At 39.4% G+C, this 26,156-nt stretch overlaps 1 protein-coding gene across 2 annotated transcripts in view; it reads right to left on the reverse strand.

Annotated features, from left to right (window-relative positions):
* The window catches only part of DCAF5 (DDB1 and CUL4 associated factor 5), a 107,900-nt gene that overhangs the window by 44,285 nt on the left and 37,459 nt on the right, over positions 1-26,156 (reverse strand). For both annotated transcript variants that reach the window (XM_004370978.2, XM_023726317.1), the window contains exons 3-5: positions 24,845-24,881; positions 23,596-23,735; positions 21,740-21,869 (exon numbers count right to left, since the gene is read on the reverse strand). In XM_004370978.2, the coding sequence (XP_004371035.1) occupies positions 21,740-21,869; positions 23,596-23,735; positions 24,845-24,881 (307 nt within the window). The remainder of the gene's footprint in view (positions 1-21,739; positions 21,870-23,595; positions 23,736-24,844; positions 24,882-26,156) is intronic.

A 26,156-nucleotide genomic window follows, 5' to 3' on the forward strand; every position in this document is an offset into this window, starting at 1 on the left:
CTACAACTCCAGACATCAAGGAGAAGCCTGGTGCCCCTACAGGCCTCAAGTAATAATCCCTGCAGAGCAATGTTCTCATAATGGTCCTAAACACAGGCCTCCCTCCCTCCCTCATTCACTCACATAGAGAGATGAATGGCGGGGCTGTTAGAGCCCAGGCATTTCCTTTACAGGGTGCTCTAGCTGCCACAGGCATGTTGTGTTATCTAAACACTGAGCTGAAAAACAATGAGAGGCTTTCAATCCATGATCAGCAAGGAGTGTGCAAATAAACCAGCATCTGTAGAACTGAAGAGGAGTGGAGGGTGGAAATAAGACTCAACAAAAAGAAACTTGGCCAGCCCCACCAAGCATAGCAACAGGGGTTTGCAACAGCTTGGGTATCCCTTACAGGAAACCTGGGCCTCTGGCAAAGGCACTTTCCATCTGTTAACAGGAACTTCCTTTCCCAATTCTGGTCAAGTCTGTAGAGGAATCTGCCCAGGAAAGGCACCTGGGCCCATCCCGTCCCTACCCTATCCTCACCCAAGCTCCTTGATTCACTGTTTGCAATCTGGCCCTCTCCAGGAGTCTGTCTCTGGGCTCCTGCATTGATTATGCTTCTGGGCAGGGAACTCCTACCTCTCACACAGACAGGTGTATAGGAATCTTGCTCCTAGAATGTCTAGAGGTGCTATCTAAAGCAGCCCTGGTGGTACAGTGGTTTAACGCTTGGCTGCTAACCAAAAGGTCGGTGGTTCGAACCCACCAGTGGCTCCGCAGGAGAAAGATGTGGCTTCTGTAAAAGCTTTACAGCCTTGGGAACTCTATGGGGCAGTTCTACTCTGTCCTGTCGGGTCTCTATGAGTCAGAATCAATTCGAGGGCAATTTTTTTTTTTTTTTAATCTAAAGAGTAGCAGCTACCCAAACTGAATACTGCATGTTGGGGTTCAAAGTTCAATTCCTTCCAGGGGAAAGGAATGAAACCTAAAATCTAGAAAGTGAGCCATGTCAACTATAATTTCTCCGCAGAGGTTCTGCAGCTGGCAACTCCTGTTGAGAATGGTAAAGACGATCTAGTTCTCAAGGGAAAGAGAGCTAAGATGCAGTTTGCCCTTACAGTCAAGATATAAAGATGATGTCAAAGATTCTGCAGTTCATGCTTCTAACTGTAGTGCACATGAGAAATCATTAGGGATTTTATATATATATATATATATGTGTGTATTTTTTCCTTCAGGTGCTACCACCAGATAGTCTAATTAAATCAGGGAAATGGGCCCAGAAATCTGAATTTAACAAGCAATTCCAATTAATTCTGATGCAGGTGACTTTTAAACCACACTTTGAGAAACACAGTTCTATTTTGGAATTGAGGTGGAGGGGGTAAGGAAGGGAAGCAAAGTGGCATATTATCAGAGACTCAGTGAAAAACCAGCCACATGATATGACACTTTATAGCCTCATGTCTGTTAGCAGAAAGGTCTCCCATTCCTTTTATGATCAGAATTCTACTCTACTAACAAGGCTGAGAATGTTTTTTCCTGTTCTCAATGTGTCCCTTGAAGGAGAAGTTTCTCATTTCCTCTTGAAGAACTGAGGATGCCTGCATACAACAAGAATGCCTCAATTTTGACTTGCTTTCTGGACTCTGAGCTTAATAACAAAGATGCCACTATCTCAGCTCCCCCAGGGAAACGGCTGCCATTACACACCCGAATGAGATGAGCAGTATCGCCAAAGGAATAGCAACAAATTAAAATGAGTTCAAATCCGAGTGTCTCTAAAAGAAAAATAAAAGCAATACCTATTCCCAATTTATCTTCAACCGAAGATTTGCTGCAAAATGCAGTAAGAATGGGCCAGAAGATGATGCAATGGTCAGCATGCAAAAGACCTAGCACAAAAAGCAAGAGATCTTCAGAACATCAAGAAAATATTCCTCACTTTGTTTCAGGTTTTTTATTTTGTTTTGTTTTTCGTTCAGAAAAATACTCAACTGGACTTCTTCACTGCTCTAGCAGGGTTAGAAGAACATTTTTAAAAGTATTTGGCCAAAGCTAAAGCCCTGGAACAGAGGAGAAACAGGCAGAGGCTGTTTCCAGGGAAAGTGATCGGCAGTATCATGTCTAGCACAAGACAAGGACTCAGTAACGCCTGCAAGATCAGACTCCATGAACTTACATTTCCACAAATCCATGATTAAGTAATTCATATACTAGCTGATGGTGCCAACGAGATTTTCCAAAGTCCGTGGGCATGAATTTTCTTATACTTTTTATGTGAATGTTCCATAAGACTTATGAAATGCTTGGAGTCAAGGCACACACATGATACACAGCTTATCGGTTACAGCGAGAACTATCTCATTCTAACTCACGACATCAGAGCTAGTATTGGACAACAGTCAGAGAGGCAAAGGTGAGGTCCTTTAGATGGGGGGAAAAAATCTCTACCCACTACAGTTCCTGCCTTAGGACAGAATGACCTGTAAGGAAAATGGGATATTTTGTACCCCTTATAATACAACCCACAGAATATGACAAATCCTAGGGGACACTAGAATTAGGTAAAACAAGTACAGGGAGTCACAGCCCACACTGTACCCATTCAAGTTTGTTCAGGTTTCCAATAATAGCTTTGCCGTTTCTTTTATGGGGGTTGGAAAGAGGCTGAAGAATCTGGGATTTCTCTTCTTGTTTTTTCTAATACAATACTCAGACCCAAAACTGAGACTTACCTAGAGGAAACCAGAACTGTTGGATGACCTAAGAATGACATACTGTGATCTGTGACTGAATAAATCTATTTTCCCTAGAACATAATTCACCACCAAGCCTCTCTGGCTTGAAATATAGATATGGGTTTGGTATGCATGGTGAAATCTTCTTCCCTTTTAGGACATCCAGGAATTTAAGCTTGACTGAGGTCGGGAGAAGGGCTTGACTGAACTTCTGATAAAGAAATCTTTACATAATCAAATGGCAAATCCACAAAGGAAGCATAAATGGCAGGAACTGCAATGCTTCTAATCATCATCTTTCAGAACAGGAAACATGCCCGGAGCTGAAATGATCTGGAGCCACTTCTTGTTTTTGGCCCAAAGATCCTAAAAGCTGTGCTGAACCAACCAAGATCTCGAAGCAAATTAAGAGGCAGTGCCATAACAGATTTGTTCTAGGATACTCATGAGTTTTCTGTAGAATTAGGGACTCAACATTTAGTCATTTGAGTTCATCAGATGGACTGGCTTGCCCAATAATCTGGCTTGTTCAGACCCCTTCCCCAAACTTTAGGAAGGACAGAGGGGTTTCATAAGCAGACATTTAGTCTTCATCATAAAACTATTCACCCACCCTACCTCCTGACAGATGTTACATAGCATTGGCCCTGACCTCACAGTATATAAAACTGGAGAGGCAGAGTTTAATGAACAGTGGTTGGCAGGGAGAAGAAAAAAGCAAGGGCAAGGAGGGCAACTGAGATGGCAGTTGCTACAGCAACAGTAACAGTGCAAAAGAAGTGGGTAGAAAGATATGCAGGTAAACAGGCAGTCACTAATGGCAGGAGAAGAAACTGGGATAGGTGAGCTGAGTGTTGGGTGACAAGGCCACAAAGCTAGAGGAATGTTAAGAAGGAAAAGAAACAAAATCTGAAAAAATCCTAAACAGAAGAGGGGCTGAAAACAAATACCGTGATTTGATACTTTCTAATAAGGGCTCTTACATAAACCGTTGAAAACGAAAGAGGAGAGAAAGCCAAACTGCTGACTGATGAGGCACAATTACAGGAAGACTGCTGGTTTCATATGGGAGCCACTCACTGAGAATGTGTCCCAAAACACAAAATTATCTATAGTTGGCAATACTATAAATGACTCAGAATAATGGCTTTCCAACTTTTTTATAGCAATTATAGTAATAAATACATTTCCCACTGTATCGCAACAGACCTACACGTAGCATAAATTCATTAAACAACATTGTTGTTAGGTGCTGTCTAGTCAGTTCCGACTCATAACGACCCTATGTACAACAGAAAGAAACACTGCCTGGTTCTGCACCATTCTCAAAATGCTTGTCATGCTTGAGCCCATCGTTGCACCCACTGTGTCAATCTATCTGGGTTCACTGAACCCTATACTTTACCAAACATAATGTCCTTCTCCAGGGACTGATCCCTCCTGATAACATGTCCAAAGTCTGTGACACGTAGTCTCGCCATACTTGGTTTTAAGGAGCATTCTGGCTGTATTTCTTCCAAGACAGATTTGTTCGTTCTTTTGGCAGTCCATGGTATATTCAATATTCTTCACCAACACTAGCATCAAAGATTGTAACCATCAAAGATTGTTTCTTTCTCTGTGTAAACCTTTTCTTGAGTTTTTATAATAGTGGTTTCTTACAGTATTTGTCCTTTTGTGATTGACTTATTTTACTCAGCATAATGCCCTCCAGATTCACCCATGTTGTGAGGTGTTTCGCAGATTTCATCATTGTTCTTTATCATTGTGTAGTATTCCATTGTCTGTATGTACCCTAGTTTGTTTATCCATTCATCTGTTGATGGGCACTTAGGTTGTTTCTATCTTTTTGCTATTGTAAATAATGCTGCAATGAACATGGGTAGGTATATATCAATTTGTGTGACAGCGCTTATTTGTCTAGAATACATTCCTAGGAGTGGGATAGCTGGATCATATGGTATTTCTATTTCCAGCCTTTCAAGGAAGTGCGATATCGTTTTCCAAAATGGTTGCACTATTTTGCATTCCCACCAGCAGTGCATAGGAGTTCCAATCTCCCTGCAGCCTCTCTAACATTTGTTATTTTCTATTTTTTTGATTTGTGCCAGTAATGTTGGGGCAAGATGGAATCTCATTGTAGTTTTGATTTGCATTTCTCTAATGGCTAGTGATCACGAGCATTTCCTCATGTGTCTGTTAGCCACCTGAATGTCTTCTTTTGTGAGGTATCTGTTCATATCCTTTGCCCATTTTTTAATCGGACTATTTGTCTTTTTATTGTAGAAGTGTTGGATTTTCCTGGAGATTAGACATTAGAACTTTGTTGGATTTGTCATAGCCATTTTTTTTTTTTTTCCAGTTTGTATGTTCTCTTTTTACTCTTTTGGTGAAGTCTTTTGATGAGTATAAGTGTTTAATTTTTAGAAGATGCCAGTTATCTAGCTTATCTTCTGGTGTTTGTGTATTATTAGTCATAGTTTGTTTCCTATTTATGCCATGTATTAAGGTCTCTAGTGTTGACCCTAGTTTTTCTTCTATGATCTTTACATTTTTTGGTTTTATATTTGGGTCTTTGATCCATTTTGAATTAGTTTTTGTGTATAGTGTGAGGTATGGGTCCTGTTTCAGTTTTTTACAGACAGACATCCAGTTTTGCCAATACCATTTGTTAAAAGGACTGTCTTTTCCCCATTTAATGGACTTTGGGCCTCCTTCCATCTTTTGATGCTTCCTGTGTCGTTCCCTATTTTGCCTATAGAATCCTTCAGTACTGTAACTTGAGGCTTGAATTTTTTCTTCAGTTCTTTTAGCTTGAGAAACGCCAAGTGTGTTCTTCCCTTTTGGTTTTCTAACTCCAGGTCTTTGCACATGTCATTACAATACTTAATTCTGTCTTCTCAAGCTGCCCTTTGAAATCTCCTGTTCAGCCCTTTTTTTCATCATTTCTCCCATATGCTTTAGCTACTCGACGCTCGAAAGCAAGTTTCAGAATCTCTTCTGACATTCATTTTGGTTTTTTCTTTCTTTCCTGTCTTTTTAATTACCTCTTGCTTTCTTCATGTATGATGTCCTTGATATCATTCCACAACTCATCTGGTCTTTGGTCATTAGTGTTCAACACATCAAATCTATTTTTAAGATGGTCTCTAAATTCAGGTGGGATATACTCAAGGTCATACTTTGGCTCTGATGGACTTGTTCTAATTTTCTTCAGCTTCAACTTGAACTTGCATATGAGCAATTGATGGTCTGTTCCACAGTTGGCACCTGGCCTTGTTATGACTGATGATGTTGAGCTTTTCCATCCTCTCTTTCCACAGACGTAGTTGACTTGATTCCTATGCATTCCATCTGGCGAGGTCCATGTGTATAGTTGCTGTTTATGTTGATGAAAAAAAGCATCTGCAATGAAGAAGCCGTTGGTCTTGCAAAATTCTATCACGCGATCTCTGGCATCGTTTCTATCACCAAGGTCATATTTTCCAACTACTGATCCTTCTTTGTTTCCAACTTTCGCATTCCAATCACCAGTAATTATCAATGCATCTTGATTGCATGAATGATCAATTTCAGACTGCAGAATTTGGTGATAATCTTCAATTTCTTCATCTTTGGCTTTAGTGGTTGGTGTGTACATTTGAATAATAGTCATATTAATTGGTCATCCTTGTACGGATACTATCCTATCACTGACAGCATTGCACTTCGGGATACATCTTGAAATGTTCTTTTTGATGATGAATGCAACACTACTCCTCTTCAATTTGTCACTCCTGGCACAGTAGGCCACATGATTGTCCAATTCAAAACGGCCAGTACTAGTCCATTGCAGCTCACTAGTGCCTAGTATATTGATGTTTATGTTCCGTTTCATTTTTGACAACTTCCAATTTTCCTAGGTTCATACTTCGTACATTCCACGTACCTATTATTAATGGATGTTTGCAGCTGTTTCTTCTCATTTTGAGTTGTGCCACTTCAGCATATGAAGGTCCCAAAAGCTTGACTCCATCCACCCCACATGTGTCAGTTTGTTGTACGGTGGTCGCTTGTGTGTTACTGTGATGCTGAAGCTATGCCACTGGTATTCAAATAACAGCAGGGTCACCCATGGTGGAGAGGTTTCAGCTGAGCTTCCAGACTAAGACTGACTAGGAAGGAGGACCTGGCAGTCTACTTCTGAAAAAAATTAGCCAGTGAAAACCTTATGAATAGCAGCAAGGACTAATGAGGGACAAGAAAATCAACAGTTTCCTTGTACAACATAAACAGTGCTATAATAAAAGGAAAATGTGCTATGGGAGGACTACCCTCTACTGGGGAGACAGAACTGGGAGTGGTCATAAAAGACTTCCTGGAAGAAAAGTTTAAGGTGATTCTAAAAGATACTGAGAGACAGAGAGTTGACTCAAATTCTTAACAGACAAGAAATGAGATAAATCTGGATATGTTAATATATTAATAATTTCCCAACACATACCAATGAGTGAAAAAGGAGAATGTTGTCATGTGCTACTTGTATTTTTTAACTTTTCATTTTGAAATAATTATAACTAAGCCAGAGAAAGTTGCAAAAAAATATATGAGGAAGTCTTTCGCACCCTTCACAGAGCCTCCCCCAATGTTTACCATCTTGCATAACTACTAAACAATATCAAAACCAGGAAATTGGTACAACCCACATATTTTTTTCAGATTTCCTCAGTTATACATGAACTCACATTTCTGTGTGTATACAGCTCTATGCAATTTTATCACGTGTAACTGCCACTACAACCAAGATACTTAACTGTACCATCACCACAAGATTCCCTCATGCTACCCTTTTATAGCCACATCCACCCCCTGCACTGCCAACACTAACCCCTGGCAACCATTAATCTGTTCTCTGTCTCTATAATTATATTATTTCATTGATGTTATATAAATGGAATTATATGTATGCATCCTTTTGAAACTGGCTTTTTTACTTAGCATACTTTCCAAGTTATTGCATATTACTAGTTTATTCCTTTTTCATGGTGAGTAGTATTCAATGGTATGGATGTACCACAGGTTGTATAGCCATTAACCTACTGAAGGACATTTGGGTAGTTTCCAGCTTTTGGCTATTACAAATAAAGCTGCTAACGAATTTCTTGTGAAAATAAGTTTTCATCTCTGTTGGATAAATAAGAGTGCAATTGCTGGGTCATAATGTAAGTCCATTTTTGATGTTAAAAGTGATTGCCAAACTATTTTCCAGAGTGGCTGTACCATTATACAGTTCCACCAGCAATGCAAGAGTAATCCAGTTACACTGCATCCTTGCCAGCAATTAATTGCATTTAAAAAGGTCTATCAAAATAAGTTTTTCGAAACTAGACATTTTTAGCTTCCTTTTAGATGTATACAACATCACCAATAATACATTTTTGCACCCCCTAAGAATAAAACCTGAATCTATTCAAGCTCCTAGATCTAATACCAACTTATGGGAAAAATCAGGATCAGAGGAACATATTAAATGACACTACAAGAACGCAGCCGGCATAATCTAGAATGTGAGAAATTCTAAAAAACAAATAATCTATTTCTTCAACAAGTAAATTATAGGGAAAAGAGAGGCAGGGGTACCTATACACTAAGAGAGAATCAGAAGCCATATCAACCAACTGCTTTGTATGAAATTTACTTGAATCCTGACTCATAAAAACCAACAGTAATAAAGCATTTATGAAGTAATTAAGGAATTTGATACTAACTATATATATGATGATATTAAGAATTATTGGGATTTTTTTAGGTATGATAATAATACTGTGGTCATATGTTTAAAAAGAATTATCTTGCTATGGAAAACAATTTGGAGGTTCCTCAAAAAGTTAAACATAGAATTACCATATGAGCCAGGATTCCACTCCTAAGTATATACCCAAAGGACTTGAAAGTAGGGACTCAAACAGATACTTGTACACCAATGTTCGCTGTAGCATTATTCACAATAGCCAAAAAGTGGAAACAATCCAAATGTTCATCAACAGATGAATGGATAAGCAAAATGTGTTATACTCATACAATGGGTTATTATTTGGCCATAAAAAAGAATGAAGTACTGATACATGATACAACGTGAATGAGCTTTGAAAACATGCTAAGTGAAAGAAGCCAGACACAAAAGGTCACATATTGTATGATGCCATTTATATGAAATGTCCAGAATAGGTAAATCCATAGAGACAGAAGCATATTGCTGGTTACCAGGGGATGGAAAGGAAGGAATGGACAGTAATAGCTTAATGGGTATAGTTTTATTTTGGGCTAATGAAAATGTTTTGGAACTAGATAGAGGTAGTGGTTGCACAACGTTGTGAATGTAGTAAATGAATTCTTCACTTTAAAATTGTTAAAGACATCTGGATAAAAAAACCCATATGTAAGCATTTGCTAAAAAATAAATAAATAAAATGGTTAATTTTACGTTATATGAATTTCACCTCAGTAAAAGAAAAATAATTATCTTTTAGAGATACATATTAAAGTACTCCAGAGAAAATGATATAACGATACATGGAAACTGATTCTATATAATTGAGGAGGGGGACATGAGGGATACATTAATTTAAAAATCAAATGTTGACTTCATCCTTTCGAAAGATTTTTTCATGGTTATAAATTTCAAACGTATAAGTAGAATCATAAAATAAGCCTTCCTGTACCTACTACCAGTTTCAATAATTATCAACTCATGGACCGTCGTGTTTCATTTATCCCTCATGTCGCCTTCCCCAATTATTTTGAATCAACCTCCTCTTAGACATAGAGCCCTGGAGGCTCAGTGGTTACTCATTTGGATGCTAAACAAAACATCAGCTGTTCAAATCCACCAGCTGCTCCTTGGAAACCCTGTGGGGCAGTCCTACTCTGTCTTATAGGGTTGCTATGAGTCATAATCAACTTGACGACAACAGGTTTGGTTTTTTTCCTCTTAGATAACTGGATTTGGGGAGTATTAAAGAAGGGAAATGGTACATGCTTCCAGAGCTCCCATCCATTCACCAGACAGTCCCAAGATGCTCTGGTCTGAAACGAAGTCTCTTGTTATAAAAAGTACATTTGTGTTTAGTAAGAACGAACGGACACAAGGAAACGATGGCCTAAAGCTCAAAGACCCCAGGTCCCAGTGAACTTAGCAAACTCAACACGGACCTCTCTGAATAACCATAGCTTCACCTTGCAGGATAAGCAAAATTGCTAAATCACCTGGAACATTTGTTGTTGTTGCTGTTGTTTTTTAAAAAAGGTAGATTCATAGGTCCCACCCCAGACCAACAATTCAATCTCTGGGTATGCGTGCCTAAACAAGCTCCCCAAGTGATTTTGGTGCCCCTTAAAATTTGAGAATTAGTGTGTTAGGATACCAGGGGACTTGCAGCTTCCAATGAGCAAAACTGATTCCATAGCTCCACCTTGTGGCCTTAAAGTGAGAAAGCAACTTCACCAGAATACCTGGCTCTCCTGCTAACTCTAAGTGATAGAGGCATTCAAAGCCCAGCATGAAACATTATAATCTCCCCTGCAGGATTTATTCCTTAACTGTAACATTTTGATCCATGCTATTATAAATCAGGGAATTAATTGGTCCAGAAAACATTATATAAATCTAGCTTTGAAAATACAGACTATTTTGGGATGAGTATAATACTGCATTTATTCAATATTTACTGTGGGTTTGTAATATTCCAAGCACTAGAGAGTGCTAGGCACTAAAGATTAAAGATGAATAAAACATGGTCCTGCCCTTAGAAATTCATAGAAAACATGACAAGTAGTAGTAGAGATTAGGACAAGTGCCTCCTTTGTGAGAAATAATTGATGGGCACTGGGAAGGAAATCAAAGACATAATACTGGTGTAGCTAAAAAGACCTGGTGACACAATGGTTAAGCACTGGGCTGTTAACCAAAAGGCTAGCAGTTCGAACTCACCAGCAGATCTGTGGGAGAAAAGATCACAGCCTAGGAAACTCTATGAGGCAGTTCTACTCAGTTATATAGGGTGGCTGTGATGGAATTGACTTGATGACACTTGACAACAACAGGCTGAGACATAAGACAAAGTCATATTAAAAGATAATTAATGATGCAACAATGACTGAGCCATGCAACATGAATGCCACAGACCATAAGTACTTTGCAGAGATTCTGAATAGAGATACCCATTCCTCTAGAAGTAAGGGAGGAGCCCTAGCGGCGCTATAGTTGAAAGCTTGGCTGCTAAACAAAAGGCCAGCAGTTTGAATCCACCAGCTGCTCCTTGGAAACCCTACGGGGCAGTTCTACTCTGTCCTATAGGGTCGCTGTGAGTTGGAATTGACTCAACAGCAATGGGTAGAAGTAAGCAAAAGCTTCATTCATTCAACAAGTATTTATTCTTACACATGCTCTGTGCCAAAACTGTGCTATGCATGGGGAACACAGTAAGTAAAGTAACAGACGCTTTAACAGTGTGTAACAGGGTGATCTAGCAGGGAAGGTTTCCCTGATGGGCCACCATTTACTCTTGAACCTTGTAAGGTAACCAGGATTTGAATAAGTAGCAAAAAAGACAGAAAAAGGAGTACTTTGCTTGTATGTGTATGGATTTGTATGTTATGTGAAGAGTGTCAGGGGAGAAGGGAGACTGGAATAGAGAAGGGGTAGACTGCTTGCTTGAGGTGTTTGGATTTTATCTGGTAAAGTAGGTCATATATTCACTCAAGAAATATTTTCTTGGAGCATCCCACATTAGAGGTTCTGGGTATATGGTCATGAACAAAGATGACGAGAAGCCAATGAAGCTCCTGGGTAGGGGAATAACAAACGTGATGCTTAAGGATTATGTGCTATATGCCAGTATAAGTAAGGTGAATAAGTACTTTCACCTTATTTCTTCAATCTGTATGCTGAATAAAAAATCTGAGAAGCTAGTCTATATGAAAAAGAACCCAGTATTAGGATTAGAGGAAGAATCATTAATCTGCACTATGCAGATGACACAACTTTGCTTGCCAAAATGAAGACTGATGAAGGTCAAAGACTTTAGTATGGATTACAGTGGAACATGAAGAAATAAAAATCCTCACAATTAGACCAATAACAACATCATGATAAATGGAGAAGTTGTCAATGATTTCATTCTACTTGGATCAACAATCAACGTCCATGGAAACTGCAGTTAAGAAATCAAAGGACATATTAATTGGGCACTAACTTGCACTGGGCAAATCTGCTGGAAAAGACTTCTTTAAAGTTTTAAAAAGCAAAGATGTCACTTTGATGTCTAAGGTGCATATGACCCAAGCCTTGGTCTTTTCAATTGCCTCATGTGCATGTAAAAGCTGGATAATGAAAAAAAGACAGAAGACTTGATGCATTTGGTGTTGGTGAAGAATACTGAATATACCATGGGCTGCCAAAAGAACAAACAAATCAATCTTGGAAAAAATACAACCAGAATGTTCCTTAGAAGCAGAATGACAAAACTTTAACTTGCTTACGTTGGATATGTCATCAGGAAAGACCAACTGCTAGAAAAGGACACTATGTTTGGTAAATTAGAAAGCCAATGAAATTGAGGGAGACCCTCAATGAGGTAGAATGACACAATAGCTGCAACAACGGACTTAAATATAACAATGATCATGAAGAAGGCTCAGGACCAGGCAACATTTTGTTCTGTTATACATAAACTCGCTATGACTTGAAGCCAATTTGATGGCAACCAACAACAATGCTATATGCTAGAAGCATGAGACAAGTTAGGGAAGCAGTACAGTCAGTACCTTATGGAAAGAGTGATAAGGGCCTGAAATTGAGCACGGGCACAAAGAACTGAAAGAAGTGGCCAGGTACTAAACACAGAGCAAGGCTAGTTATTTACAACAAAGAGAGAAAGAAAAGTCAAATGGAACTCTGGGATTTCAACCTGGATGATAATAAAAGTGATGGTGATATTAATAAAAACAAAGAAGTTAAGAAAATACAATTCTGGTGAGAAAACAAGCTTTTTATTAAGGGTTTCAAAGGATGGAACATTTTCTTGAGTATTGTATATGTATGTGGTGAACACGGGTGAGTGGGAGAAAGGCTAACCAGAACGCATGTCCCCTGACCAGGAATCATTTTGACACCTAAATGATCCCCAGCTTTTTTGTTGCAGTTTCCATAATCACATCAAAACTTCTGGGTCCTCTAATTCTCTTCTCTCTCCCTCTCTTGCCCCTCCAAGCCAGCTCCCTAAGAAGCTGGTGATGTTGCTAAAGTCACTGGAGTTATACTAAAGAAGGTAAATACCCACTCCAGGACAGTAATGACCTTGTATTTTTTTTTTTTTTAGATATAACAATAAAGTGCACTAATTGTAAGTATACAGCTCAAAAAAGTTTTATTTAAGCATACGCCCATGAAGTTACCACCCAAATTAAGATATAAAACCCCAGAAGTTTCCCGTATGCCTTCCTAGTCAATACCCTATCCAGAGGTAACCACTATTCTGACTTCTATAACTTACCTCTTCTTAAACATCATATAATTGGAATTATACAGTATGTACTCTTTTGTATCTGGCTTCTTTCATTGAACATTATGGCTGAGATTCATTCACATCAATGTGGGTATCTGTAGTAGTTCATTCTTTTTTTATGTCTGTGTAACATTCTACTGAACATTCTACAGATTATTTATCCGTTCTCCTTTGACTGGACATCTGGGTTGTTTCCAGCTTTTGGCTATTGTGAATAAAGCTGCTATGAACATTCTTGTACGTGTCTTTGATAGAAATATTTACTCATTTCTCTTAGATATACCTAAGAGTAAGATTGTTGGATCATGGGGTCAGATGTTTAGCTTTAGTAAATATTAAAAAATAGTTTTCTCAAGTGGTTGTACCAATTTACACTCACCTAAAATGTGTATGAGTTCCAGTTGCTCCATACCCTTGCCAACATTTGGTATTATCAGTCTTTAATTTTAACCATTCTGAGTGTATAGTGATAACTCATTGTGGTTTTAATTTGCACTTTCCTGATGAGTAATGATGCTGAATACCTTTCAAATGCTTATTGGCTATTTGGGTATCTTCTTTTGTAAAGCACCTGTTCAACATTTTTGCCTACTTTAAAAATTGGGTTTTTTTTTCTTACTGATATTTCTTTATATATTCTGGACATGAACCTTTGTTCAGTATATGTATTATGAATTTTTTTTCCCAAACTTTGACTTGTCTTTGACATATTTTTTCACTCTTAATAGTGTCTTTGATGAACAAAAGTTTTTAATTTTAATAAAGTCCAACTTATCAATTTTTTCTTTCTTCTATGTATAGTGCTTTTTGTGTTCTGTTTCAAAAATATGAGAAATCTCTGTCTATCCTGATGGCTTTGCATTCCAAGAAGAAGGAGGCCAAGACCAGGCAAGCTTCATTCTTTGTAGTTTCAACAAACATCAGAGCATGAGTACCTTTTCTAGCCTTTAAGGTTAAACCCTTGGGCTCTATTTTCCCATAAGAGTAACAGCAACCCTCAAATGCAATGTGGCAGAGATTGCCTGGCCTGTTCAGAAGACAAGGAGTTATACTTAATTTGGTCTCTACATAAGTAGGATTGGCATAGGTTCTATTTAACAAACACTTAACCTAGAGGCCCCCAAAGCCAGATGAGGTTCTCAGAGCAATTTTTCTCTGATAGTAGGAACTTACAACTATTGCCCATTTTCAGATGTGTCATTCACACAACACATTAAAGCACCATCTTGTATGACAAGTCTTCATAGAAATTCCTGGCTTGCCCCAGCTTTATTACTGAATGGGAAAGAACCACTCTCTTTATTATCCTTGTCAAATCAAGACACTGTTACCTGTCACAGAACTAACAGTTCCTGACATAAAGTGACAGAAATTGAAGAGATTAGAATAGAGAAAGGTAGTAAATGAGCAGACAGATAAAATATGCAATGAAAAAGGAAGACAAATAGAATGACTGTGGAGGAAATTGCTTTTCTTGAACTTTCTAGATGTCAGAGGATTTCAGTTCTGAACTGTTCAGAGGACATTACAATAGTCCAAGCAAGACATAACTAGGATGTTGGCAGTGACACATGTTGTGAAAAGACACCAGCAAGAATAATCTAAATTAACTAAATGAAACCTTGTCTAGTCACTTATATACAATTTTCCCCATCCCATGACCCACTCTACTATTAAAATCTCTAAAGCGGACATTTTTTTTTCCCCTGGTAATTTTATTTATTTATTTTTTAATTGTTGTGCTTTAAGTGAAAGTTTATAATTCAAGTTAGTCTCTCAAACAAAAATTTACACACACATTGTTATGTGACCCTTGTTGCTCTCCCTATACTGTGACAGCACACTCCTCCTTTCCACCCTGGATTTCCAGCTGGATCTCCATTCAACCAGTTCCTGACCCTCTTTGCCTTCTCATCTCACCTCTGGACAGGAGCTGCCCATTTAGTCTCATGTATCTACTTGAGCTAAGAAGCACACTCTTCACAAGTATCATTTTACATCCCATAGACCAGTCTTTGTCTGAAGAGCTGGCCTCGGGACTGGTTTTTGTTTTGGGCTAACAGAAAGTCTGGGGATCACGTCTTCCAGGGTCCCTCCAGTCTCATTCAAACCATTAAGTCTGGTCTTTTTACTAGAATTTGAGCTCTGCACCACACTTTTCTCCTGCTCCATCAGGGACTCTCTGTTGTGTTTCCTCAGGGCGGTCACTGGTGGTAGCCGGGCACCATCTAGTTCTTCTGGTCTCGGGCTGATGAAGTCTCTGGTTTATGTGGCCCTTTCTGTCTCTTGGGCTAATACTTTCCTTGTGCTTATGGTGTTCTTCATTCTCCTTTACTCCAGGTGAGTTGGGACCAATTAATGCATCTTAGATGGCTGCTCACTAGTCTAAAGCAGACCTTTCAAATACCAATGCCTCCAGGGCCAGACAAGTAATGTAAATAAGGAAAGCACACCTGGAGTAAGACAACAAGAAGTGGTGGGACCCTTCACACATTGTAAAGGCTTAAAGGGGGAAACCAGGACTCAGCTCCAGCTGACTGTTTCCATATGAGAATAAAGGGTCAATGGTATCAGATCTTTTGACTTTTTCAAGAGAAGTTAGAAATTAGGATTTTTCTGTGTACTTTTCCAAACTTTATTATATCATGTAGTCCAACAAAATATCTCTATGGACTGAATCTGGCAATTTGTACAACCTCTGTTCCAGTAAAAGTAAGTGGAACATGCAGGTTTCCAGGCTTAGAAGGGTAAGAAACCAGGACAGCCAGTATGTAGGCAGGAGCTGGGACAGGAGGCCATGAAAAGGGGTGTAACTTTTAGAGCCACAAAGACTAAAGGACTCAGACTCCAGAGTTGGATAGGTCTGTATTAGAGAAACTTGTGAGAGGAATCCTGAAAAAATTTTGTTACAAGGAGGTATACCCCATTACCCTATTGCTGTTGACTCATAGCAACTCTACAGGACAGAGCAGAACTGCCCCAAAGGGTATCTAAGGAGCGCCTGGTAGATTCGAACTGCCAACCTTTGGGTTAGCAGCCAAACTCTTAACCACTATGCCACCAGGGTTTCCATAAGGAGGTATAGATGAAAGAAAATTAGAATGTGCAGGGAGCCTATTTTATTTTTTAAAAAAGCTGGGGGAGAGTATGATATATATACACCAATAAGGTATTTCACCTCTCTGTGCCTTGACTTATCACTAAATTAAGAATAACAGAACCTACTCCATAGGATTGTCATAAGGATTAAATAAGGTAATTCATATAATTGTCAATGATTGGCACAACCCCTGGCACACATAAAAAACCTACTGCTGTCGAGTCGATTCTGACTAATAATGACCCTATAGGACAGAGTAGAACTGCCCCCATAGGGTTTCCAAGGAGCAGCTGGTGGAATCAAACTGCCAATGTTTTGGTTAGCTGCCAAGATCTTAACCACTGCGCCACCAGGGCTCCCACATACAGTGTTTATGAAATGTTAGCTATTACTATTATTATAAGGTACTAACAGGTGAAGTAACTTGTTCAAGATCATATGGTTATTAAGTGTACTGCCTGGATTTACCCCCAAGAAGTATAGCTTCATATCCTACACTTAAATGATCAAGCTTTTCCACTGCCTCCCCTTACCTGGTTGGGCTAGTTTCTTAATCTGTACAATGTGGAAGTCAGATCAGATGATAACTAAAGTCCCTTCTAAACCAAAAAACCAAACCTATTTCCATCAAGTCAATTCTGACTCATAGCGACCCTAAAGGGCAGAGTAGAACTGCCCCATAGGGCTTCCAAGGAGTGGCTGGTAGATTCAAACTGTTGACCTTGTGGTTCAAAGCCATAGCTCTTAACCACTGTGCCACCAGGGCTCCTAAAGTCCCTTCTATGACTGACATTTTATGCTACCAGCCAGCCTCTAATCAGCTTATTTCTGGGCAGCAGTGTGATGAAAGTATCCCCGCTGACTCTGCGAGCCAGAGGTAAACCTGTTCACATACCTACAGGTCACCGAGCTAAACTACAAAAGTACAGTTTAGGTTTCGGATAGGCCAGAGAAACCATTCAAGGATGAAAGCCAGGAAGGAAAAGGGGTTCAGTGTGAGGCCCCTCATTGTTCCAAAGAGATTATCGTGTTTCTAGAAGGCCAGTAGCCCTTCCGAGTAGGCCCTGAAATTCACCCACACTCCTAAGCTATTATAAACTGGAAGCCACTTATAAGCATGGCGAGGAGCCACGACAGGCTTTAAATCTAAAATCTCCAGAACACAGAGCAACTGTTATTATCCTTTTGGGGCCATGAGTCTCTATGGGAACCCGCTAAAAGCGCTTTCCCCTCCCCAGAAAACACGCTACATGTGTACTCCCTCAGATACACAAACACACAATTTTACCTGCAATTATAAGGGGTTCACAAATCCTCTAAAATCTCTCCCTAGACTCCAAGTATCTCTGAAATAGATCTATCCTGTTCCAGGTTTGTCCTCCCAGGCGATTCAAAACTTCACCCAAGATTTGGGTCAGGGTTTCTAGGCAGCTGTGCTCAGGAGAGAAATCATCCATTGCATCTTGGCACAATAACCTAGTCCTGCAAGGAAAAGACAAAGGGCTCTCTCCCCCTCCCCTACACCAGCTTGTACTGAGGGTATTTGAATCAAAAAGATCTGCAATTTAATCTCAAAATACCAGTGGATGTGAATTTAAGAACTGTAGCCCAAGAATATTTCATGCCCCTTTTCGGCCTCATGCTCAGAAAAATCTCATAGAACTTTAGAGGAGTTGAAAGAAACAAGGCAAAGCTATCCTAGTCCCCATGGCACTGTGCTATTCCAAGAAAGAAATCAGTCAAGGTTACCAATTAGTCTTAACTGGTCTTAATTGGTGACTTTTCTTCCACATGGGCTTTGAAAACTATAGGTTACCAAAGGAACCATATAACCTCACTCATAATTAAAGAAGAAATCAAAACAAGAAGATATTATTTTCCCCTATTAGATTAGCAAAAGGTTAAGTGTTGGTGAGGGTCTGGAGAAACATGTTCTCTTATACACTGTTGGTAGGTTTGTAAATCAGGGCAGCTGTTTTGGAAGGCAATTTGACAACTTTTATCAAAAATTTAAATACATATACCCTTTGATGCAACAATTTCCTACAGATATTTTTGCAAAAGTAGGCCAAGATAGATGTGCAACCAGGATTAATTCATCATTGTTTAAAATGGTCAAAAAATGGAGACAAGAAATTCTGGCTGCTGAGTACATTGTATGAATGAAATACTACGTAGCCATTAAAAAAATGAGCTTTTGGCGAGGACAAGGAGAAACTGGAAAACTCGTACATTGGTGGTAGGAATGTAAAATGGTGCAGCCACTGTGGGAAACTGGTATGGCGATTCCTAAAAAAGTTAAATACAGAATTATCATATGACCCAGCAATTCCACTCCTAGGTAGAATTATACCCAAAGAATTGAAAGCAGCAGCTCAAACAGGCACGTGTACACCAATGTTCAATGCAGCATTATTCACAATAGCCAAAAGGTGGAAACAATGTAACAGTCCATCAACAGAAGAATGGACAAAATGGGATACACACATATATTATTATTATTATTCAGTATTATTCAGTATTATTCAGCTATAAAGAGAAATGAAGTTAGATACCTGCCATCCATCACACAAATGAACCTTAAAAACATTATGCTAAGTGAAATAAGTCAGATACAAAGAATCAAATATAGGATGTGTCTTAGTCATCTAGTGCCGCTATAAAAGAAATACCACAGGTGGAGGGCTTTAACGGAGAGAAATTTATTCTCTCACAGTGTAGGCGGCCAGAAGTCTGAATCCAGGGTGCCAGCTCCAGGGGAAGGTTTTTCTTTCTGTCAGCTCTGGGGAAAGGTCCTTGTTATTTATCTTCCCCTGATCAAGGAGCTTCTCAGCGCAGGGACCCCATGTCCAAAGGACGCGCTATGCTCCTGGTGCTTCCTTCTTAGTATGAGGTCCCCCTGTCTCTCTGCTCACTTCTCTCTCTCATTATCTCAAAAGAGACTGGCTTAAGACACAACCTAATCTTGTAGATTGAGTTCTGTATCATTCACGTAACTGCCACTAATCCCACCTCATTAATATGATAGAGGTAGAATTTATAACACATAGAAAAATCACAACAGATGACAAAATGGTGGACAATCGCACAATACTGGGAATCGTGGCCTACCCAAATTGATACATACATTTTTGGGGGACACAATTCAATCCATAAACCCTGGCGGCACAGTGGTTAAGAGGTATGGCTGCTAACTAAGGTCAGCAGTTCTAATCCACCAGGCACTCCTTGGAAACCTTATGGGGCAGTTCTACTCCACCATATAGGGTCACTATGAGTTGGAATTGACTCAACAGCAACGGGTAATTCAATCCATAACAGGATGATTCCACTTTTATGAAACTTCTAGACAGGCAAATCCATCGAAACAAAAGATTAATGGTTACCAGGGGCTGGGGAAAGGGGTCAACAGAGAGTCTGGGGAAAGGGGGTGGAGAATGAGCAAGTGCTGACATAAAAAAAGAGCTCCAAGACATATTATTAATTGAAAAAAGAGGTTTCCAACAGTGGGTATTATTACATGGTTCCTTTAGTCTAAATTTTATAAAGGGTACATACACATGCTAGCATATACATTAAATTATTTTCTGGAATGATACATAACAAACTGTTGACTAGTTACCTTTGTATAGACTGACTACAGACTGGGAAAGAGAAGACCCCCAGTGATGTATAAACAATCAAAAAACATACATAACAGAGATAATCTAGAGATGGAATTATGGGCAATTTTAGTTTTTTTTATACTTTTCTGCACAAAAGACCTAAATCTAATAAATGTTACTATAAAAAACACAACACTAATCATCCCTTGGAATTTTTAAAAAAGAAAGAAACCATGTTTAGTGAGGAGACAAGTAGAAAGGGAAACAGGGCCTAAATACTATTCATAGTAGGAATCTGGTAGAGGAGGTTGGGGGAGAATGAGGCAAATTAAAACAAGCACATACACCTCTTCTCTCAACACCCTGCTGACATAATGAATTACTCAAGCCTTCCACTGGGGATGAATAGCTCAGTGCCCCACTCCACTTGCCAGCTATTCGTTACAATGATAAGTATGGGAGATGGCAGGTTGGGAGGAGACAGCTAGCATAGTTAATCCAAATTCTGACTTTTGTAATATGGGTGAGCCAGAACTCTTGTTCCTACAGAGCCTGAAGTGGCAGAGAATGCTAGCTGAACACAGGAGATGTCTTCCTGGCAGACAGCAAACCTCCCTAAACACACAGTACAAAGGCCCAACAGAGGTCCTGCCACTATACACATTTCAGCAGCATAAAAAAGCAAGAGCCAGGTATGTATGCAGCAGAGACGGCAGGAAAAATCTCTGTTGCCCTGTGGAGCCTCAGGGACCCCTGTTCAACACCAGGGGTACCCCTCTGGGCAACAAACCCCCTCTGCCTACCCCATGGAAAGAATTAGCTAGGATTAAAAATCATCAAGGAAGATAATGCTCTGTACTTAACTGCTCCTTTCATCTGAGGTCCATGAAATAAATCATAACCTGGTTTACTTTCCGTAATATTCTTCTGCAATATTGCTTTACAAAGTGGGAAATTATCTCCAACTCCCAGAGGAGCTAGCAAAGCATGTAAGTCTAAAAGCAAGGCCAGCTGTATACACAGGTGCCATAAAAGGTGGTCTCTCCCCCATTGGATTTAAAAAAACACCTCCTACTCTTCTCCTCCCCGCGTAATTCCCTTAATGAAGCCTGAAATTCCTCCATTAGTGATTGAAACCATCAGTTCAGGATTGTCCTAAGTGTACTCTTTTAATAATGCAAACAGAAAGGGAAACACGTTAGGTTCCTAACACCATACTGCAGTGGTTCTTAACCTTTTGTTGTTGTCTTCACTGGTCCTTTGGAGTAAACAAATCCCTCTTCAGAAAAATTTACTTATGTGAATATACAATAAAATTTCCATATAATGTTGGGGGTTTGCATCCTCCCGAAGCCCATCTAGGTACCTGCTCCAGCCTGGGTTTGAACCCCTGGCTCAGCAGCAATGAGTTTGACAGATCTCTTTCCTCCGTGGGAAGAACTCCTTTGCATCTGGTGCGCGCTGGGCCTAAAGCGGGGAGGCAGTACTGAAGGGAAGTGCTCACTACTTTATACATTTGCCTAGAATTGACCCTGCTTAGAGTCCAGATCACAGTTTATGATTCCTCCTTAGCAAGGACTGTGGATTTCTCATACTGTCTGCCTCCTGGAAACATGGCTCCTCTGGCTTCAGAGACGCGGTGCTCGTTAGGAGATATCCAATTGAGATCAACTGCCAACAGGTCTCACAACCCTTGTGGGCTGATCACATTACCTGAGAGATGAGGCAGAGAAAAGTTTTAACACCTTACAAATATAGGTGGCTCACCTCTGAGGTTTTCGTATATCCCAGAGTCCCACTCCTTCCTTTGAATTGGCCGTGGCCAATAGCCGGGGCTCCACAGGGTTAAACATGACACTGTGAAAGGCTGATGGATAGTTGGCCAGGCAGAAGGGCTCTGTGAAAAAGAGAAATGATGATCAGTTCATTCCAGTGCCTGGCCCAGTGACAGGCAGACAAGCAGGAGTGTGAAGGTGGCTAGGAACACACTCTTTAATAACCACTCCAATGGGCTGGAACCCCAAAGTAGCATATTATCCCAGTCACCCGTACTCACAAGGTCCCCACAAGTCCTTGTACTCACTTCCTGCACACAGGAAGTCTGAAAACAGCAGCTTAAAAACATTTAACCAAATTTTAAACCATAATACTTAGAAGTATATACAATACCTATTCGGATGCTGTGACAAAACAAAATGGGCACTGTAACCGGGAAGGTAAGCTGTTTTACAGTAAGTAAAACTGAATTCCACATCAGCTGAAAAAAATTCACTGCCAATTACTAGTAGGATTATTATACCTTTAATCCAAATGTACTGGTTTCAGAAATTGAAAGTTTTAAAACTACACATAGATTTAATGAAAAGTATCGCAAAACAATAGTGCAGTTATTCCTTTTGGTTCACATTGATTCCTAAACTGAAAAGGGGTACAAGTGAAGAAAATGGCCTCATTCTAGAATTTTATGATTTCACTCCCAGTAGTGGAATATTAAAAAAAAAAAAAAAAAATGCACCTAACACATGAACTTCTCTTGCATTCCCCCAGCTCCTAATTAACTTCACCTAGAAATCCTGTGGCACTCCACATATATCAGGAAGGAATCACTTTGCTTACCTAAGAGGGCATACTCCTGTGGAACCTGTTAGAAGTAACAGACAGAAAGCACTTCCCAGTCTATGATTTCCATAATGCAATCCTGCACAGGCTTCCAGGCAGGTGATGCGCTCAGTCATCTCAGCCATCAAGCAGTTTAGACAAAGAGAATTTCACCTTCCAAGCACACAGTGATTCAACCACAGCTGCTGCTTGCCACTGCCTTGCCTGCCTGATCCTAAAAACAAGCTTCTCTTGTAGCCTGAACCTCAGTGATGAGCACAGCCCAGTATATTAAATGTTTGGAATACAGACCAATAAAAAGACCCAGACCACAGTAACAGGACAATGCAGGCAGGACAGTAACTCTATGTGCATAGGCATGATCATTACAAAGCTGTGCCAAGGGTTAGGGGTGGCAGTGGCACAGTGCGAGATGGTAGTAGGGGAAAGAGCCTTTGAAGACAGACAATTACAGAGAGAAATCTCTCTGCAGGAAATAAAATGAGATGCATTTCCTGAAGAGCTTTGGAGAAATTCAACAGAACAAGTTCTTCATTTTATACTTCAGAGACACATTTGGAGGAGGAACTCAAACAGATAATCCCCCTTAACCAGACTGTATCTGCCATCATTTTAAGATCCAGTACACAGCCAGGTGCGGTTTTATGGTTCTTTCAGCCAAATAATAAGCCTAAGACTAGGATGAAAGAGAGTGCATAACACCCCCATTCTCAGGAAACTATCAAGATGTGCATGTCAGCACCACCCACAGTGCTGGCCCTTGGTGGCTACTCTCAACAACGAAGAACCACATCTTCTGCTCCTTGGGGCCACTAAACACCAAGATACTGATAGGGTTGTGGAGATCTGCATGGGAATGGGACCTCCAAAGACACACATTTATGCCCCATGTGACAGTTTCACATTTCCTCTCCCAGATCACTCAAGTCATAAATTGGATCTGCAATGAACTTGACATGAAATTTTTCAACCCAATCCAACAGCCTTTTGTACTGTGATCCTACCTCCATGGGGAGACTCTCGGATGTCCCAGATTAGAACCCGGCCATCATCTGAAGAGCTGGCAAAAATGTTGTCATTCACTGGGCTCACCGACAAGCCATATACCGCATCTTCATGGGCAAACACATCCAGGGTCTCGCTGCTGAGAGACAGAGAACAAGAGAGAGGCACACAGGCACACACATACACACAAACAGTGCAGAGTCCCACCCTGTGGTATCCAGGGTGGAGATCTCCTCCATTTTTATGAGAAAATCAATCCAGCTAAACTTGAAAGATATTATACTACGAATCAGCCTTCTCCTAAAAGGCAGTGGTTCAACTTTCAGGTTTAAAAAAAAAAGGTACTATTAAAGACGCTTTTTATACATTTCATAATAGGTTTGCTTTTTGCATTAAATAAGCATATCTGAAGGTGACTCAATAGAGGAGTTTCATGTTTTCATTTATTATAGGATGCATTTATGTGCAGATTTGGGAGTGGTGTTTGATTTCTAAAAAGCAACAGAAAGCTTTAAAGCAGCCAGGTCTGATGGAAGCAAGGGTAGGAATCTGATGCTAGAAGAGGGATCTTCTGGCAGCCTGGCGTGGTGATTAAGAGCATGGCTCTGAGACCAAATTGCCTAGGTTCAGATCCCAGCACCACGTGACCTTAAAGTAACTTAACACCTCAGTGACTCAGTTTCCTCATCTGTGTTGGAGATCACAGTAGTGTCTCCTCATAAAATTATTGTGAGGGTTAAATGGATTCATTCATACAAAGCACTTTGAACAGCACCTGGTATATAATAAGAACTCAATAAATACCAGCTATTATTACTAGTAAGTATTATGTTCCCTTCCCTTCCAATGTCTCTTTTTAAATTTTCACCTGAAAACTATGATTTCATACCAACTTTGCAAATATAAAACCAAACCAAACCCGTTGCTGTCGAGTCGATTCCAACTCATAGCGACCCGATAAGACAGAGTAGAAATGCCCCATAGGATTTCCAAAGAGCAACTGGTGGATTTGAACTGCCAAACCTTTTGGTTAGCAGCTGAGCTCTTAACCACTGCGCTACCAGGGCTTCTTTGCAAATGTATATATTTTTAAATCAAAACCTTATTTCAAAACTATTTTTCAGAAAGACAACTGGTTTCACATGATTTTTTTCAAGAAACAAAAACTACACTGGTCTAAACAGATATCTGCCTCTCTTTATATGAAAAATACAGTCAGTCACCTTCACACACCAACAATCTATTTACCTTTCAACGTCATGGAGGATAACCTGCTCATCATTTCCTATAAAGGAAAAAACCAAACATTTAATCATTCCTGCCAAGATGTTCCCCATCCACATTACAATTTAGTATTTTGAACTTTTGAGGGAAAAAAGTATGAACAAAGTCAATGTTAATACAAATTAGGAGAGTTAACTAAAAAAGATATATTAAAATAATCTAAGAAAGATGGTACTTATTATAGTTTTTTTCCTTTTTAAACTTAACAGCAACTAGGTATAACATAATAACTGTACCAAAATGTATTATCCAGTGGATGATGTAAAAAAACTTTGGCGACTGAGGAAAAGGATAAATGATTATGGGCAAATCAACTTACTCCACCAAGTTAGTGGGTTTTTTGTTGTTTTTTTTTAGCAAAATAGTCATTAACTGTGAAACCTGAAACAAGTTCTCTACCTTTTTCTATGCCTCACTTTTTTATCTGTAAAGTAAGGATAATAGCTGCACCATTTAGAACACGGCTGAGCACTTAACAAGCCCCCAATAAATGTTACCTACTATTCATATCCTCATCATCATCTCCTCCTGAAGATCTCTCTTTTTTTTTTTAAGAGTTTAAATTCAGGTCTTTAATTCTTTTTCTTTTTTTTTTAAGGGTTTAAATTCAGGTCTTTTAATTTTTTTTTTTTTTAAGAGTTTAAATTCAGATCTTTAAATCTTTTTTTTCCAGTTCAAGTTTTTAAAATTTATTTATTTTGTTGTTGTTGAGAATGTACACAGCAAAACATACATCAGTTCAGCAGTTTCTACACGGACAATTCAGTTCTTCCAGTAGTGCAACCATTCTCACCCTCCTTTACTGAGTTGTTCCTTCCCTATTAACATAAACTCACTGCCCCCTAAGGTTCCTATGTAATTTTCCTGAGTTGCTGTCAATTTGATCCCATATAGACAGTTCTTAAAAGAACATAATGCTCAAGGCAGACATTCTTTACTAGTTAAGCTAAACTATTGTTTTGTTTTAAGAAGACTTCTGGGGATATTTTTGGCTTAAGGTTTAAAGATTATCTCAGGGCAATAGTTTCAGAGGGTTCATCCAGCCTCCATGAGTCCATGAGAATTTGAAATTCTCCATTTTCCCCCTCCTTAAGATCTCTTAAAACATTAAAATTTGATAATTGTGATTCTAAATGATGGGGAAGTTTTTATTCATAATTCTTTTTTTTTTTAAATCCACAATTCTTTTCTCTTGCATTCTCCCTTATTTCCATCAAGGGGCCCAAAAACACTACATTCATAATGTGTAGTCCTGACTTGAAATGGTTTATATAGC

The sequence above is a fragment of the Trichechus manatus genome, unplaced genomic scaffold (genome assembly GCF_000243295.1).
Source record: "Trichechus manatus latirostris isolate Lorelei unplaced genomic scaffold, TriManLat1.0 scaffold00010, whole genome shotgun sequence".
NCBI lineage: Eukaryota > Metazoa > Chordata > Mammalia > Sirenia > Trichechidae > Trichechus > Trichechus manatus.